The sequence below is a fragment of the Passer montanus genome, unplaced genomic scaffold (assembly GCF_014805655.1).
Source record: "Passer montanus isolate IOZ18808 unplaced genomic scaffold, ASM1480565v1 scaffold58, whole genome shotgun sequence".
Lineage (NCBI taxonomy): Eukaryota > Metazoa > Chordata > Aves > Passeriformes > Passeridae > Passer > Passer montanus.
Window position 1 is genome coordinate 2504578 of NW_024370816.1, and position 17321 is coordinate 2521898.

Here is a 17321-nt window from a genome sequence, read left to right on the forward strand (position 1 = left end):
GTGTTCTTTTAATACTGTCCTAAACAGTGACTGTCTACTAGGGTCTTATGTGCCAAGATTTAAAATATTCCGTTAGTGTTGTACTTAAAACTTGATGTTTTCCACTCCTTTCCTTCAGTGCACCGATGCCTTATCTAATTGGTGTCCACTCAAGCTTGATAGAGGTAAGTTTACTGTCCACTTCAGTGTACTGGGAAGCATGAGGGGTGTCTGCCATAAAAAAATTGTAATGGAAAGGCTTTAGAAAAAATCCCTGTATTTTAGCATGCAGAATTAGAAAATGTAAGCTTCATATGCTTTACTAAGTAAAAAATGTCTCTCATTGAAATCTTATGTTTGTAGTGATTTATGAAGACCTGTAGCTCTACGTCATGATTTTCTCTGTCTTATTAATAGCTCAGTGGTAGCTATTTTCCTGCCTTTTAGTACTTTAGCAACAGATTTTCCCAATAATGAGGAAAAATTTATTTTTCAGGAACAGGTAAAATTTATTTTGGAGTCACAGTCCTCACATTTCGGCATTGTTGTGATTTCCCAAATAATTTATGTTCCTGTTCCCCTGAAAACTTGCATCTAACCTCCATCCCATAACATTTCTAGCTTTTAATTTATAAATTAGTATTTTTTGCCAAAAAACAAGAGGTGGCTTTTACAGATTTGAACGTTAAGCAACACAGTAGAACTCACCTTACTGGTACATAATAGATGGGTAAGAAATAGTTTTGCTTTTTTCCATAACCATTTGATTATGCTGTGAAGCCTACATGTGCCATCTGATTATCATGCAGAGCAGATAATTGATTTGGGAACATTATTTGATTTGCACTTCTGCTAAAGCAGTTTCCAAGGATCAATTCACATCTGCTAAGGTGATGGGGTGGGTTCTTCCCTGAGCCACCAGCACTTTTGTTTTTCCAAAAAAAGGCCTCCCATATCATCTATGCTTCTCAACTCCAGCCACAGCCTTCTGTGCTCCCAAATCATTATGGCCTGCATGCATCAGTTGTAATATCTTGATTAGGATGCTTTTTCTTATTCAATATGGAAATAATGGAACTGAAAGATCTGTCCTGAAAAAAGAAGTCAGTTCCTTCAGGAATTATTTCCTGCACTGCATTATTATGTATTATTGTAGGACCATATAGAAAAGAGTTCTATCCCTTTTTCCTGAAAGGAACAAATTGTTTAATTCTTAGCTGCTAGCCAAGTATACTGATGAAAAAGCATTTTATCCATTCTTCTGTGGTAATGGTGGGCATCACATGCTTGGTACTTACATAAATGTGCAAATAATTGTACTTTTTTCTGGTTTTCATCTGGTTATATGATTAACATCTTATCCGTTTTTCACAAATATGAGAGAATGAAATGTTGGTACAAAGCATGTGTAGTTCCAGTATGTATTTATCTAATATATTCAGCTGCATCCTGTACATATTCCTTTCTCAGATTATTAATATAACCTTAGTGTTTGAAAAACAGGAAGTATTTTTAAAAGCTACTCTGAATGCTGTCTCAGATTCCCAAATTCTACATCTAAAACTCCAAATGTTTTTTGCCATTACTGTCCTTTGTATAAAATAATAATTTGTAATTTAGCACAGTGTAAGAAAAATGTACTTCAGGAGGACACCATAGTAAATTGTTTTTCCAGTATTTTTTTTTCTTCCTAACAGAGAGTAAAAAATAGATCACTGGAGGATGTGGTTTTGCTAAATGTTGACACAAACACTCTAGAAACCCCTTTTAATGACCTGAGCAACCTACCTGGTGAAGTGGTGAGTCTTAGACATTTCATTCTTTCTTTCTTATATAGGTGCTTGAATTACTCGTAATTATTTCTGCCTCGTTTTGGTAACTGCTATAAAAGGAATAAGGGGGTGAAAAGCACCTAGTGCAGACCCCTATATTTGAGATTTTTACCTTTTTGACAGCTGAGGAGACGTTGAATGGAACATCATATTCCTTATTGTAAAAGTAGGATCATAATTATAAAGCTAGCTGCATTCATTAGGCAGAGCTGCTTTAAACGCAAGAGTCTCTTCATCTCATCTTAATCATTATATTACAAAGTAGGCATTTCTGTCTGCCTAGTGGCATGTCTTGCAAAAGAACGAGAGAGTTTTTGAAGGCAAAAAGAAGAAGGGGGCCAATTATCGGCTTCTGCTTCTCTGCCACCTGCCAGCGCTTTCCTTTTAATTAATGATCTGATGGCACTGGTCAATATAATAAGAAATGCTTGTACAGTTGGGGTCAGAAAATTCAGGCTTTGATCTTCTTCAACTTTGTGAAACATTTATTTGTTTTCTCTAAATTATTTCAGTTTTATTTTAATCTCTTCTATCCTGCTGAGGGCTGCGTGAATGAAAACCTATACTGTTTGTCATTTGCCTTGGCAGAGCAAAGACTGCTTACTTAGAATTCTATTTGTAAATTAAACTGCAAACCCAGTTTGTCATAAAAGACATCTGATCCTTTTGAAATGACGAAAGCTGTCTTTTGTCTGTAAAGGATGATAAATTAAGTGCCAGTTCTTTCTGGACTTTGATCTTGCAGAGGGTGCCCCCCCGCTTTTTTTTGCCTTTTTTTTTTCTTTTTTATTGCCTATAGGAGAACATACTCTGTATATAATTTTAAACAGTCACAAGATTCACTTATCTTGTTTTTCCCAGTAGAGCTCTAAAATAATATAATTGTGAAACCACTGTTTTCGTTATTCAATTAAAGATGCACAAGCTGTCACAAATAGTTGTCAAGACAAAGAATTTTATATCAAAATATGAAATCAAAGAGTTACATTTTCTGAAATTGTAAATCATAAAATACCCCTGTTGTAATCAAAGTAAGATCCTGTGGTGGCATACTGTGTCTTTTGTTACTGTTGATAATTTGTATATATTTAGTACAATAGAAGTCAATACTGCCCTTTGATTTTAATGATCTAAAAATAAGTGTAAACATTTTTATAGATCATCTGGCCAGTCTTTGGACTCAGTATCAACTGTAGTTCAGAAATGTAAAAGACTATAAAAATTGTGATGTTCTGTGGTTTACATTAGTGTATTTATTATTATTTGGTATATTTTTGTGATGTTTTGTGATTTACGTATGCATGGATACATGTACAAACATAAATGCAGTAACTTTGACTGTGCTCTGTCATTCGAGAGTATAAAAAATAAAGGAGGAGTCATTTCCTGGTGTGTCAGGAGCTTTAACTGGACTTCCACTGAGTGAATAGGGTTGATGTTATAATGTCGTGAAGGCCTGCATGTTAAATAATAGCTGGATGTGGAATTGAGAATTAGGCATCGTAGTCCATGAGATACTGGAGTTACAGCTGGAGGTCCTTTGAACAGCCAAAATGGATCTTTGTGCTATAAGAGGCACTTGTCATGTGTTTTACAGGTGCATATCAAAATGATCTCTAAATAAGCAGGCTAGCATGAAGGAAATAGGGATACAGATCTTCCTGCTTCCAGAATAGTATTTCTCCCAGAATATATGCATGTTATTACTGCAAATCTTAATGTAGGTTATCCAAGTGTACAGACTGCAAACTAGACTTATAATATTTTTTCCCTATGTAATATAAAACAAAAAAAAAGCCCCCAGTGTTCTATGCAAAGTATACTTGTAGAACTTGAGTATTTTATACTGGAGCTTTTAATTTGAATAATCACATCCCTTACTTCACTTCAATCCGTAAGGCACTTTAATTAAACATTTAGGTAGAATGCATATGCAGTTATAGTTGGAAAACCTGGAAACAAAAGGCACAGGGCTGTGTTTGGTTCATGAGGTGACAAAATGCTTGTCCCCCTTTTGCATTCATGAGGGGCAGTGCAGCTGCTGACATCTTGGGGAAAAGTAAAAGACACATGAGTATAGAGTCAAAATGGTAAGTCAGGCTTAAAACATTAAAGGGAACGTCAAAGATACATGTGTGAAGCATTTTAACTTATATAGAAAAACCTCATAAGCATACATACAAAAGTAGTAAAACTTCTGATGAAAAAATATAATGAGTACCTCTGAAAGGCATTAAAATTGAATGAAGAACTGAAAATATAAAAGAAGTTGTAGTCTTACTGTCCCTTTCAAAAATTGATTCCAGGTTGGTTAACAGCCTAACAAAAGAAATGCAACATTTTCCAAGTTTTCTAAAATTGTTTCTTGTGTCCAGAGGGAACAGAATAATTATTTTCTTCATCAATAAGCCTGATGATGTCCTCACAGCATAGGTATTTAATGGTTTACCCTTGTATATACGCTCTGATTGTGAATTTTTTCAGGATAAATTTAAGATTGAAAGAAACATTATTCTATGGTGTTGTCTAATAAACTGTATAATAAATTAACTGAGATTTAAAGGCATTTTTAAATCATTCACTTAAGCATTTAAATTATAGGTACAGGCTAGATGACTTTCCATGCATGTGAACTCTATTATTCTGTCAGACTGACCAGTGGTCTTGACTGTTCAAAGGTCAGTGGTCACAGTTGTCCTGAATTACCAGTCCTTTTTTCATGAGGACCCTCTGCTGCGTTGCATGCTGTAATCTTCTTAATGGCTTCATTCCAATATTCACACATAATATTTTAGATTTATTGACTGTTAGAAATACTACCATGCCAGTAGCAGTTCCGCTACTCCTAAGGTATTTAAAATTGGAAGAATAAATCAGGGCAAGACTTTCAGGAATCCTTTGTTTTCTTGGAAGGGGGAAAGCCCCTCTTTTTTCACTCTTCTGACAAGAAAGCTTGTTTTTAAATTTCATCATTTCACTGTGAATTTGTCTAGTATTTTTTAATTAAAAAAAAAAAAGAAATTAAGGAGCTACTTCTCTGGGAGTAAATTTCCTAATAGAATGATACTGAGATCACCACTTTAATAATAAAAGGCATTAGAAGAACATTTGTGACCATAGACTGAAATGTATAAATTTTGGGCCTGACCCTGCAATACCTGCTTGAACTTAACTCTGACATAAAAACTTCTCCTTTGCTCAGATGTGAACACTTCCCCAAACAGCTTGCAGAATTGACAGCATCACTTCTAGCAACCAAATCTTAATGACTTTAAATCATTAGACTGAGCAGAACTTTTATAAATATCATCTTCAGAAGACAACAGACTTTATAGTCTTTTAGCTTCTTCTATGGTGGTTAAATACTGTCAACTGCAAAAGCTACAGGACTGTTGACAGATGTGTAGTGTTTGTATTGCCTGGTACCTACGCACTGTGATACAGTACAGAACCTAAACTTAAACTGAACTTTAGAGCTTTAGTTTTGAGGTTCCTAAAGTCAAAGGATTTTAACACCATAAATTTGACATATGAACAATACTGTTCTAAAAGTAGCATTTGAGAAGTAGGCTATAATTCATGTAGGAAATTGGTTACTTTATGCAGCGATTACTAGGAGTGCAAATTATTTTGTAAAATATTATGATTAATGGTATTATAAAAAATTGAAGTCAATGTATAACACTGAAATTAAGAACTTTTTTTTGCAAAATATAAATAGCATAATTTATGATGGTTTTTTCCATCAGAAAATATCCAGAAATATTACTAATATATTATAGAAACGCAGAGCAGTCTGCAGTGTTTGCAGTGTTATGAAATGACTGTTTATTATGAACAAGTACTTTGAGTTGAGATTCTGTTGAAACTTGATATAGTTTTAAAGCTTGAATATGAAATTGAAAAGTAAAACTAGTTTTGAAAACATTTGCATTTAAGTAGTTTTTGCCTAAGTGATGGAACTGTGGTTAAATGCTGGAGGTCTCCCTGAGATGCCTAACCCTCTGTGTATAGATAATAATCAAATGCATAGAAACCCTTTACTAGAAATAGTGATTTAAACATCAGACTCTGGTTTGTTTTGAGGTTTTTGTTTTGTTCCTTTTCTCTGTGATCTTCTCTTACTTTCCTGTTTTTGAGAGTGACCTTCTACTTACTTTTATAGTGGTATCATCTGATGGAGAACAGCAAAAAGTACTTGAAAACATGAAAAGTGTTGCTAATACCAGAGAAATAGCTGTATATTTTTTCAGACATGTAATAGTCATTTGGAACTCCAGTGAGTGGTTCGTATTTCTCAGACAGAACTGAGAAATTTACATGTTTAAATTTATATGTGATTCTTCTGTTCACATGGAAATTGAAGAGATATTAGTCATGTTTTCTGTCATTTATTTAGATTTTAGGACACCCAGAAAGGTTGTAGGGGTAACCATTTAAATAAATTATGCTTTTTGTTTCAATGACCAACACAGTATATTTCTACATTTTAGATACACTTAATTACACATCAGTCTCATTTGTATCTGTGAAAAACTATTGTATTGATTTCAACCTGAAAGTTCTGATTGCTCTTCACTGGCAGTGTTTAGCAGTCCAATGAAGTCACCTTCCTATGAGAAGCTGTTGCTAGGAGAAGATAAAAACAGTTTGCTTCTAGTGTAAATTAATAATACCATTTCTGCAGCAGATCACTGGTGTCTTTCAGAAATAAATTTTAACAGCATTCTAACCCCTGCAGTTTGTTGCTTGCAGTTCTTTATTTTTAAACTTTGTAAGAGGCTGTTTCTGAAGGAGAGATACAAAGAATAAAGGTTTTGCATTCTTAATCGTAGTTAGGTAGATGGATTAAAATATAAAATATGAAATATAAATGAGGAAAAGGTTTTGATACATATGCTGATAGCTATTTTTTTTGCTTGGTGTCAGAATTGTGTGATTTTAAAATAATTTAAAGTGCTATTAATGATGTCACCCAAAGGGGTCTCACATTTCCTTGGTTTGAGGTGCCTGGATGTAAGCAATCACAATCCTGCAGTGTACCAGGTCCTTCCAAGGAGTTCAGTGCACCCTGTCTCTTACCTATGCCTGCTATCCTGGCTGTAAGAACTGCATTATCACTCTGTCTTTGATTCAGATAGCAGCTGAGAGAATTGGACATCAGCCTACCCAAGTGTGGCTGGGCTGAGCCCTGAGTAAGCACTGTCCTCTGCTTGTGTGTTCACTGGCCTCAGCTTGGAGGAGGCCAAGGCATGCACCAAGGGCACTTCAGGGTCCCCAGCCAGGGTCCTGCAAGGACAGAAGGAGCATCAGGGCTGTGCTCACAGACAGCTGTGGCTCACATGACCTCTGCAGGCTTCTTCTTAATAGCACCGTGCTATTCTGCACAATAATCTGATGGAGCTCTTCTTGCCTTTAAGCATTACCTCCTGAGAGAAGCAGGAGTTGGAGGAGCTTTCTTTGAACTCTGGCATTGCCTTTCTGAGGCTCAAACTCCCTGCAGGACAGCACACAAAGATGTGAATCTGTCTAGAGTTCCTGCCTCCAAACTGCCAGCCCATTGGAGGGTCTTAATATTGCTGAGCTAATAACACACCAGTATGGCAGCAGAGCAGGAGATTGGTTGTTTTCTGCTGTTCTTTTTAACACCTTTTTTGTCTAAAGCATCCTGTTAATCAAATTTACAATAGGGTGCTTAGGGTCTGCCTGAACTGAGAAAATTAGAAAATGCCTTTTTCATTCATGTTCCCCGTTTGGTCATGTAATCCCTCTGCTCTGCATTATCTTCATCCCCTCTTTTCTCTTAACCTCTCCTACCATCTGCCATAATTTCCCCAAAATCATAAGGTATAATTTAGAAGAATGTAAATTTAAAAGATTGTAAAACTTTTCTACTTTTTCCCTCCCTTATATTTAGAAGATGCTTTGCCTGTCTTGACAGAGACAAAATTTTAACAGTGACAGTTCTTGTTGAATTAATGTTATTGCTTTTATTTTAGTCAAATTGTGCTACTGTTTATGAGCAGTTCTTCCTTGTATGCATTTATTTTCCCCACAAAAAAAAATATTTTTTACAACTGTAAAATAATTGTACGATACAGACCAAAAGAAAATTACCAAAACACAAAACCAAGACAGGCATTTATTTTTTCAACTTTGAACTTCTTAACCGGTTTTTGTACTTGGACTTGTACTTTTTTTTTTTCCTTTTGAGATGTAAGGCAAGAACGTAAATGAGCCTTGGTGTGTGCTTTCCATGGGCTAAACGAATCAGGCTCTAAACTTTTATCTAGATCTGTGGAGCTTGGATATAAATTGAAAAGATCACAGCTATGGGGAAAAGACCTATACTGTAAAGGCCTTTCTGCATAGATTATGAACATCATAACTCAATAATTTTTTTTCCAAACTATAGTTATAATTGGACCCAATGGGGGTCTCTCTCTTTGATCAGATCACAGTAACTGTGACTTTACACTGGGAAATGTCACTACTGTGAAGGTTTATCACCTGTAGAGCTGGTCTTTTCTCTGATGCCATGTTCAGTTCTCATTAGCATTATTCAAAGTTTAGTTGTTAATTAGGTTGACACTTCAATTACAATCATCATCTACAAGAGCAGTCAGAACTGCTTGCATAAAGAAACAAAAAGATACTCATTCTTGCATATATTTCCAAAAGAATGAAAGCTGTTTTGGTGATAAGTTTGTATTTCTAATATTCCTTTCAAACAGTAACTCAGAATGTTACTTCATTTAGGGACTTAAATAATACTCTGTTGGGTACATTGCAATACAAAGGGATGTAGAAATTTGTATTCTATGTAAGTAGAGTTGACTTATTTTCCAGGCGTCCCTCATGATGGAAATTAGAAGAGTATAGACTATATCTGGGCATAATTCCACATATCTTGTAATAATTCCGGAATTAAATTATTTTCCTCCAAAATACATTGAAGTAACATTTACTTAAATTAAAACTTCCCCCTTTCTTCTTTTCTTTTTCTCTGATTGTGTCTAACCAGTGGTTGTTATTTGCCAAGTAAAAAAGACAAACCTCCTTTAAAAAGTCAAGCACTATAATCAGAATGGTGTTCTTTTTTTCTAAACTGCAGGCACTTCCTAATTACTGGGGTTCTTTTTCTTCCCTTTCACATTTATCTTCAAGGACAATTCTGGAGGCAGTGTAACACTGAATTTACAAAAAACTTTTCTCAACTATTTGACTGTGGTAGCAAGTACTCCCATGTTGCATGAGAAATTATATAAGATAGAAATTTGACCTAAGATAAGAGATATTCCTTGGCAGTGACTAGTAAGTGACCATTAAGAGTGCTTATAAATAAACCTTCATAGCTTGAATAAAACAGATCCAACTGTCTACATTCAAGCAAGCAAATACACGTTTGCTTGAACAAAAATCTGCAAAGAAGTGACTCACGTGCATTTTACTGTAAAATAATTAAGCTTATTTATGTCAAGAGGCCTTGGGAAAAAAAGAGAGCATAAACCAATCTGCATTAGCACTCTACCATCATCCCCTGCTTTCATTTCAATTAACAGACCAGCAGGTGCTCCTTGCAGTTAAAAAGATAAGCTATCAAGGAGGAGGATGAATTTTTGGCTCACCTATAGACACTATGGTTTGCCTGCTGATTGGGTTCATACCTCGCTGTACCAATTTCTGAGGTGTTAATTTAACTGTTCCACTCTGTCACGCAGGTCTCGGCCTTGAAAAATAAACTGAAAAAGCAGTCGACAGCTACGGGCGACGGGGTGGCCAAGGCCTTCCTTCGGGCACAGGCGGCGCTCTTCGGATCCTACAGAGATGCACTGAGATACAAACCAGTAAGATGGCTTCCCTGGTGCTTTTTTCCCTGAATTTATAAGAGCAGGGTCTCATTCTTTCAAGGAAAATGTGAAATGTTTTATCCCGATCTGGAATAGTCTGTTTTAAATCTTAATCTGTGCTAAGGGTTTGGAAGATGCCACCATCTCTCGACAGTGAATTGAACTGAAAAATACTAATCCAAAGTCAGCTGTTTTCTTATTTGTGTCAGTTTTATTCTTTGTTTAGTATAAAATCAGATTTTATTAGCAAAGTTGCTGACACATACCTCACATGGTTTAACATGGTGAAGAACTGAAAGGGCTGTGCCTTTCAGACTCCATTTTTCGGGAGGTTTTGCTGTATTGAAGGGGACAATCTTCTTTGCTAGCAGAAGCCAGATATGAGTCAAACATGCGTGTCTCCTATTATACATTCATTTTGATTACACTTGGAAGACAGGAGAAATGAGAATCCATTTCATCTCATCAGATCCTCAGAATTTGTATTTTTAATATTTTGCTGCTATTACCTTGATTAATGTTTTATGAGCTTTCATAATGTCTAAATAATGAGGGTGACACATGTTAAGTTGGAGGTAAAATAATTTATCAGAAAAAACGTAGAGATTAATTTCATCCGTCAATCCAGATTATTTTTCTTGCAAACTACTGGTGGTAGTTGGTTTGATCAAATGCACTGAGATGACATTGGGTGAATTAACTTCCAAGGATCAGATGTTTGGTTGTCTGTTGGATTCAGATAAATTCAGATTTGTCAGGAGAAAATCATCCTCACTTGAAGAGTCAAGTTGGTAAAGCTGGTAGGTGTGTGGAACATAGGTGGATATTTGTTTGGGGTGAGAAGAGTGCTCTAAGGAGCTATGGTATTCCTTGATGGAAAGGATAGGATAGCTATTAATTCCGGAAAAGGGCTTTACTGGAGAGAAAATACAGTTTGGCCCTTGGGTGTTCCTTCTCCCTGAGTAGTTCTCTTCCAGGTAGTTTTTGTGCCATGGGCATTTTGCAGAGCCACTGCAGAGCTGTGCCACTGAGAGCCACTGCTGTGAGAGGGCAGGTAACCCTGCAGATGTGCAGTTGTGTACAGCTTTAGTTCACGTGTTGGTGTTCAGCAGCTCTCTCACAATATGGAAGTCCTGTTCCCATTTCTTACAGAAAGGGCTGCACCTGTTTTAGAAATCACTGGGTTTCAACACACTGCTTGTTTCAATAAAACAAATAGTTTCAACAAAACAGATAGTTATCCTTTATTCCATAGTGCCATCACCTGAGTGCAATTCTCTCCTTAAGCTAAAGGTGAGGACATTAGTCCATGCCAACTCATGGCAGCTTGCTGTAAGAGCTGTTAAGTCAAAAAGTGTCTTTTGGACACTTAGGATATGTGCAAACAGAAGGATGTCAGTCTGCTTGATGTCCTTAGCTCTTAGTCCTTAGTATGACCAGAACTAAGCTTCTGTCAGTCCTTTGTTTAGGTAGATGTGGAACTGAGTGTGCAAGTTCTTTAGCAACCTGGTTAGCATCTCTTTTGAAATGAGTTCTCCTTTTAACTGATTCCCATTTTATTTCAGTTTAGCTGTTGGCATATCTGAGATCTGCATTTGCACTCTATTGGAAACAGTGCACTGTGCATCATTTCAACTGGCAAACATTTGTCAAAATGACCTTTGAAGCCTTTCTTTCTGCATTATTTTCTTTTGCAGATTATCTGGTTTTGGCTCCACTGATTGCATATAAGAGGAGATATTTATGAAACCATTGTGGCCTGATTATTTTTTTTAAAGACAAGTTATTTCAGAATATCTTAGCAGGGAGAAGTCTGCTGGCAAGTACTAGCATATCTTGGATTGATATCAAGTTGTCCAAAGACAAAGCATATTTAAAAATAAATAAAACCCCCTTGTAACTGTTATTTTGAGCTGTGTTCATATAATCTTAACTAATTCAGTATTTCACAGAGTTTTTGTTGTGAAAAAAAAATTGAGTTCGCTCTGGATTAGTAGAAATTAAGATGATTTTCACATGATTATTTAGCTCATTCTGCATTTGCCTTTTCTTTTGTGAATTAGAAAGCTAAAAAAAATCAGATCACATTTGGCTGATATTAGGAATATTTCTCAAGAGTCTCAAGGCTTGATAACTGCTGTCACAAAGAAAATACTTTCCTTTGTTTTGGAGTCCGTGGTGCCAGGTCTAATGAGGTAATTTCAATCACAGCTACAGATTTGATTTACCTTCTTTCAGGAACTCAAGTACTATTTGTGTAGAAAGTTTGTAGGGGTAATACTTAAATGAAAATATTTTCCATATATATTTGAAATACAAATATTATATATATAAAATAAATATTTATACATATTTATTATATATAAATAGGTATATTTATACAAAATATAAATATAAATATATTATACAAAATATACAAAATATATACAAAAATATAAATATAATAAATTTTTTTGCTATAAATTAACTTATATTTTCGAAATCAAGAACTGAGATGTTTTGGGGTACAGTTCTGAGGATCACAAACCTCCTGGTGAAAAATAAAATAATATATTTGGACAATTATCAATTGCTTGAAAGTTGAAAAGCGTGTCTGAGTGAACTATTTTCCTTGCAACAGTGTGTCCTGTACGATTTCAACTTGAAACATGAAACAACTGTCATTAATATTCACTTTGAGTAAAGAACAGCTTTAATAGTGTCTGTACTCATCCAACACTTCACTCCAAACGCTGTTCATCACACTGAACACTCATTCTGTGCAACTGTTTGTTTGCAGCACAGGACAGATCCTCCCCAGTATAGCAATATGTCTTGGACAAACGTCTAGCAATTATTGAAAAAAATGATTGGTGAAAGGCAAAATGGGAATCTTCAGGGGTCTTGCAGAGAGTTCGTGGGCCTCCGAAGGACCATATGGAAAATCTGACTACTCCAATACAGACAGGAAATATGACATGTAATAGAGAAAGTTTATAGTATTTTTGTGCATATTAAATTATAATGAAACACTTAATCCAGTAAAAGAAAAGAAAAAATAGCTCATTTTTCTGATTTAATAATTACTAAATTAACCTGTCACACTGATAGAACTGTTAAGAGTACTTTTTAATATGCTACACTTTACATTAGCAAATATTGTGTAGTGGGAGTGGATTTGTAGAGCAAAGCAGCCCAGCTAGTGTTAAGGACCTGACATTCACACAGTGTGCATTTCTGCCTTCACTGGGGTTCTGATTCTAGTCTGGTGTTGAATGCTGAATACCCATGACTAGCTGGAACTCTGCTTTAGTTTAATCCAGAAGGAATCCACCTCACACATGGTATGGGGGATGATTGAAAAAATTTATTCAGTGTCATTTGGTAAATGACCTAAAAATAATCCAGAAAAAGTATTATCAATGGAATGGTGAATTATAATGGTTTTGTATATGGTCTCCTTCACATAGAGGGCTGCAATCTATTTTGAGACATTGTTTGCTTTGGGTGCTCACAACTTGGCCTTGAACTTTGTGTTGCTCCTAATTTCTTTGGGTAGTCCAGCTTTTGGAGATTTCTGCTGGATGATACTGCATGTTCCATGTTTCAGAATTGAAGGCATAGGTGGGACATAGACACGAATAGGGCAGTTGTGAAGTTTGTGTCATTTTTTTATCAGGGTATGTGTGGCGTTGTGTTTTTCCCAGCTATTTTACTTTACATGTTCTTCCTGCCTGTACATGGGCAAATGAAGGCAAAGACCAGTATATGTTTTTCATAAATCACTATGGTCAGTTAATAAAATAATATGTGACATAATTCTTTAAAAGAATTCTATTGCCTGTCCTAGTCTGTGTTTGGAGAGGGAGTGGTAGATAAGAGAACAGAGGAGGAGTTGAAAAATATTGGCTATAGCAGATGGGCAAATGAAGGCAAAGACTAGTACATGTTTTTCATGAATCAATATGGTCTGTTAATAAAATAATATGTGGCATAAAGAATTCTTTAAAAGAATTCTATTGTCTGTCCTAGTCTGTGTCTGGAGAGGGAGTGGTAGATAAGAGAACAGAGGAGGAGTTGAAAAATATTGGCTATAGCAGTATTTACTGTGATAGAGAATAATTTCTCCTCTTTTTGGGGATAAAGGCCTTGAAGCTCTCGATATTAAAAGAAATAAACTGAGAACAGCTTTGTTGCTAGTTGTGATGGCTGTAACATCACTCATCAGAAATTAAATGAAGAGCAAAGGCTGCTGGCTTGTTCTGGAATGCTCAGCAGTAGGAGTTCAGGGGGGGCCAGGATAACCTTCATGGTGAATATGGCACAACCTCTCAGACCTCTCTTTAATCCGTTGTTAACTGGATGCTTTGGGCCGGTTCTGACAAACAGTGACATTACCTGTCCAACAGATGTATTCAATGTACAATGAATCAGAATAATAATAATTATATTGGAAAAAAATTGAGATTCAGAATGCACCTGAATTATTTGAGGATGAGGAGATAGTAAATGATTGTAGTTGAGTTTCAAAATGACATTTATCTCTTGAAATGAGCACTGACTTGTTTATCTTTCCCCCAAGAGATAGGTGTAAAAAGTACAGCAGCATACAGTAATGAAATGGCAGAACATAATTGGTGTTTAAATCCAGAACCACCCTTTGTAATACCTGTTATTTATTTGACTTCCATAAGAATTCTATTTTACATGTTGAAAACTATACTGGGTTTTTTTGTGTCAAGGACTGTTATTGATCCTTTTTTGAATATAGATGCTGTATTAATAGGAGTTGGTTTTAGGTATAATTTAACTGTAAGAAATGTCCGTGTATCTGAATCTTGTTGGGTTTTTTGGCTGATTGCAAGAAATCTACAAATTTTTGAAAAATTTGTTTGTAAATGTTACCTTCCTGAGAAGAATCACAGCACATACTTAGTTGCCCCTTGGCTTTTATCTCTGAATGTCATGACAGAAATTTTTAACAAGAGGAATTTTAATATCAAAATGAAATTGTATTAATTGTTGCAATAGAACTAATAGTTGGGATGAGTCATACTAGAGTGAGGCAATGTTTTCTGCAATAAAAAAGTATTTTTACTTCTTGTTCAAGTTAAATATCACTACATTTAGAAAGCACAAACACACCTTCTAATCTAGGGGTTTACATTCCTTTTAAAATGATCACACTGGTTTAGCTCAGTTTTCATGTTCCAGTGAGGTCTGTATAAATAGCTTGCTTAAAATGTGAATGTAGCTTAGACTAAGAAATTCCTGCTGTGTGTGGCAAGCTATGAAAGGGGAAGAAAATTCTATAGCAACTGTTGTTAGAAGGACAGATATCATGTTTGGGCATAGATTGTTTGGTGTGAGTATTAGCTGTCTACTTTTCAGTACAGAGTCCCCACTGGGTTTAGATCGAACTTGTTTTGAAAGTACATTGTAGATCAATACAACAGGGGCCAGTTGATGGCTGAGCAGTTAAATATCAGTGCAGCATTCCTCCAAAACTCTCTTTCTAAAGGTAGTCAGCTGTATTTGCTGAAACAGGAATGGTACAAGCTTTATGTATGAAAACATTGAGAGCTAGTTTTGTTTATAGTGATTCAATAATTCACTTGTTAAATAGCATTTCAAAAGGTTTGTGTTTGCAGTAATAATCTTGAAGATTTGGAAAACAATTTTGTTTGTGAGAACCTTGAGCAAATAAAAGAGCTAGGAGTTAATTGTGTTATTTAATGCACTTCTATTAAAGTTACCACAGATACCCTGAGAAAGCTTCCATGTGGAATTTCTGCAGGTTTCAACAGATTTTCTCATTTTCATGTGCTGAACAGGTAGGAGCTTTAAACCTACTCAAATTTTTAAATCAGTCTCACAGTCAGCAGGTTGAAATAATATGTATGACCCTAGGATGTGAACTCCTTATAGAATTAAATGAATTTTCAGCAAAGAAATAGCTTTGGTTATTCTGTGTCTGAACTGTACTGATTAGGGAACAGATGCACCAGTGCATGCATTCTTACTAGGTATCTGAAACATCCAGTGATTAAAGGAAAGTATTTGGGAAAATATTACAGCCATGCACTAAAAAGGAGTGTTGAATTATCATTTCCTGGTGTTCTCTTAGAAGGCTCCACCATGAGAAGTGCCATCAGGAGAAGTGGCTGGCTGCTCTCTCTTCCCTGGCTGGTGTGAAAGGGCAGAGCAAGCATGCCTGTTTTCTCTCCTGTAGGGAGATAACCTCTCCTTTTTCATCTGTCCCAAGAGAACTGGGAGACTGGCACAGGGAAGCATAGCTTAGTTTTCATTTTATTAAATAGTTTATTTTGAAAATATTTTCTCTCTTTATTCCTAAATCTGATGTATGCCATGAGCCATCATCTAGTCAGACCTGCAATCCTACAAAGCCATTGTATTTCCAGAAGTGCTTTCTTTGTATAACAACAACAACAAATAATAAATATGATATGTGTGTGTGTGTGTACATATATATGTATAAATAGAGAGTTCTTTTAATTTGCTGCCTTGAAATTTCTTGGAAGAGCGAGAGAACTGAGAAGAGAGTCTGCCCTCAGGAGCACTGTGTCTTATACCACCATGTCTCACTGGAGACTGTCCCATTTGTTTTGATGCACTTTGATTTGCTAAGTAGCTTGGGGTCATCTACTTAAGACAAGAGTCTTTAGGAGCTGAAGAATAGCTAATGCAAAGTGGGTCAGGAAGGCAGTGCCATGTAAAGCACCACGAATATTTCAGGCTGTTTGGCAGATCCAGCATGTCCTGCATGTGTACAATGTTCACCAGTTATTTTGGGATGAGTAGGGGGAATAACTTGAGTGCTTCTGGAGATTTGATGGACACAGTGCTGTGTATTGTACTGAGCTGGGTTTGTGTTTCAGTGCACTCAGCTACCCTGGGACAGAGCAAGGATTGTGCAAATCTAAGGCTCTAGTTCCTCCAGTGAGAGAACTTTTCTAAAATCAGGGCTTCCATAAAGAAGTAAGGATACAAGACTTGTTGTTGTACTTTAATACTTTGCTGAGTTGGGAAGAAAAGAAAGACTTGGAAAGATGGAAGTTTTTGATAGTATAAGAAAAGATGTTAAAATGACATCACAGTCGTTTTACTGCAACATTCCCTTAGGTCACACTTGAGCCATATAAAAACAAGGTACAAGGTACACTTGAAAATAAATTACAACTGCTCCAGCAAACTCAGCTAAATCTCCTGGAGAAGTGCTTGGTGACACTCTGGAAGCAGTGCTGGGAGTGCAGAAGTGCCATGTGCCATTGGAGTTAAACAGGGCTAGGGGCACAAACTAGGTGATCATGGCCATTAATAAATGTGTCTTTAAAGTGGCTGGAGCTGTTGTGATCATCAGTATAGCAGCTGCCTTTCATCTTTCTTCATTTGAGTGGCTGAGGTAACCTTTATTCTGTTGTGGGACTGCAGTGGAGATGTAGCTTCTGGGGAGTAAAACTTCAAATGGTCGATTTGGGTGAGGCATGTTGTGGCATTTGTGTCTTTGAGACCTTTGGCAATTGTTGCTAACCTGGTAATCATTTTGGTTTTGTAAACTCGGGTTAGAGGCCTTTCAGCTTTACAGTGAAATCTGATTGGGTGCCTTCATTGCCACACAAACTTCGTAATTCCTTGTGCAGTTATGCCAAACAGCTTCAAG

General features: G+C 36.1%; 1 protein-coding gene across 2 annotated transcripts in view; it reads left to right on the forward strand.

Moving 5' to 3' along the window:
* The window catches only part of DENND1B (DENN domain containing 1B), a 151586-nt gene that overhangs the window by 99866 nt on the left and 34399 nt on the right, over positions 1-17321 (forward strand). For both annotated transcript variants that reach the window (XM_039726266.1, XM_039726265.1), the window contains 3 exons: positions 119-164; positions 1677-1778; positions 9533-9658. In XM_039726266.1, coding sequence (XP_039582200.1) covers positions 119-164; positions 1677-1778; positions 9533-9658 — 274 coding nt within the window. The remainder of the gene's footprint in view (positions 1-118; positions 165-1676; positions 1779-9532; positions 9659-17321) is intronic.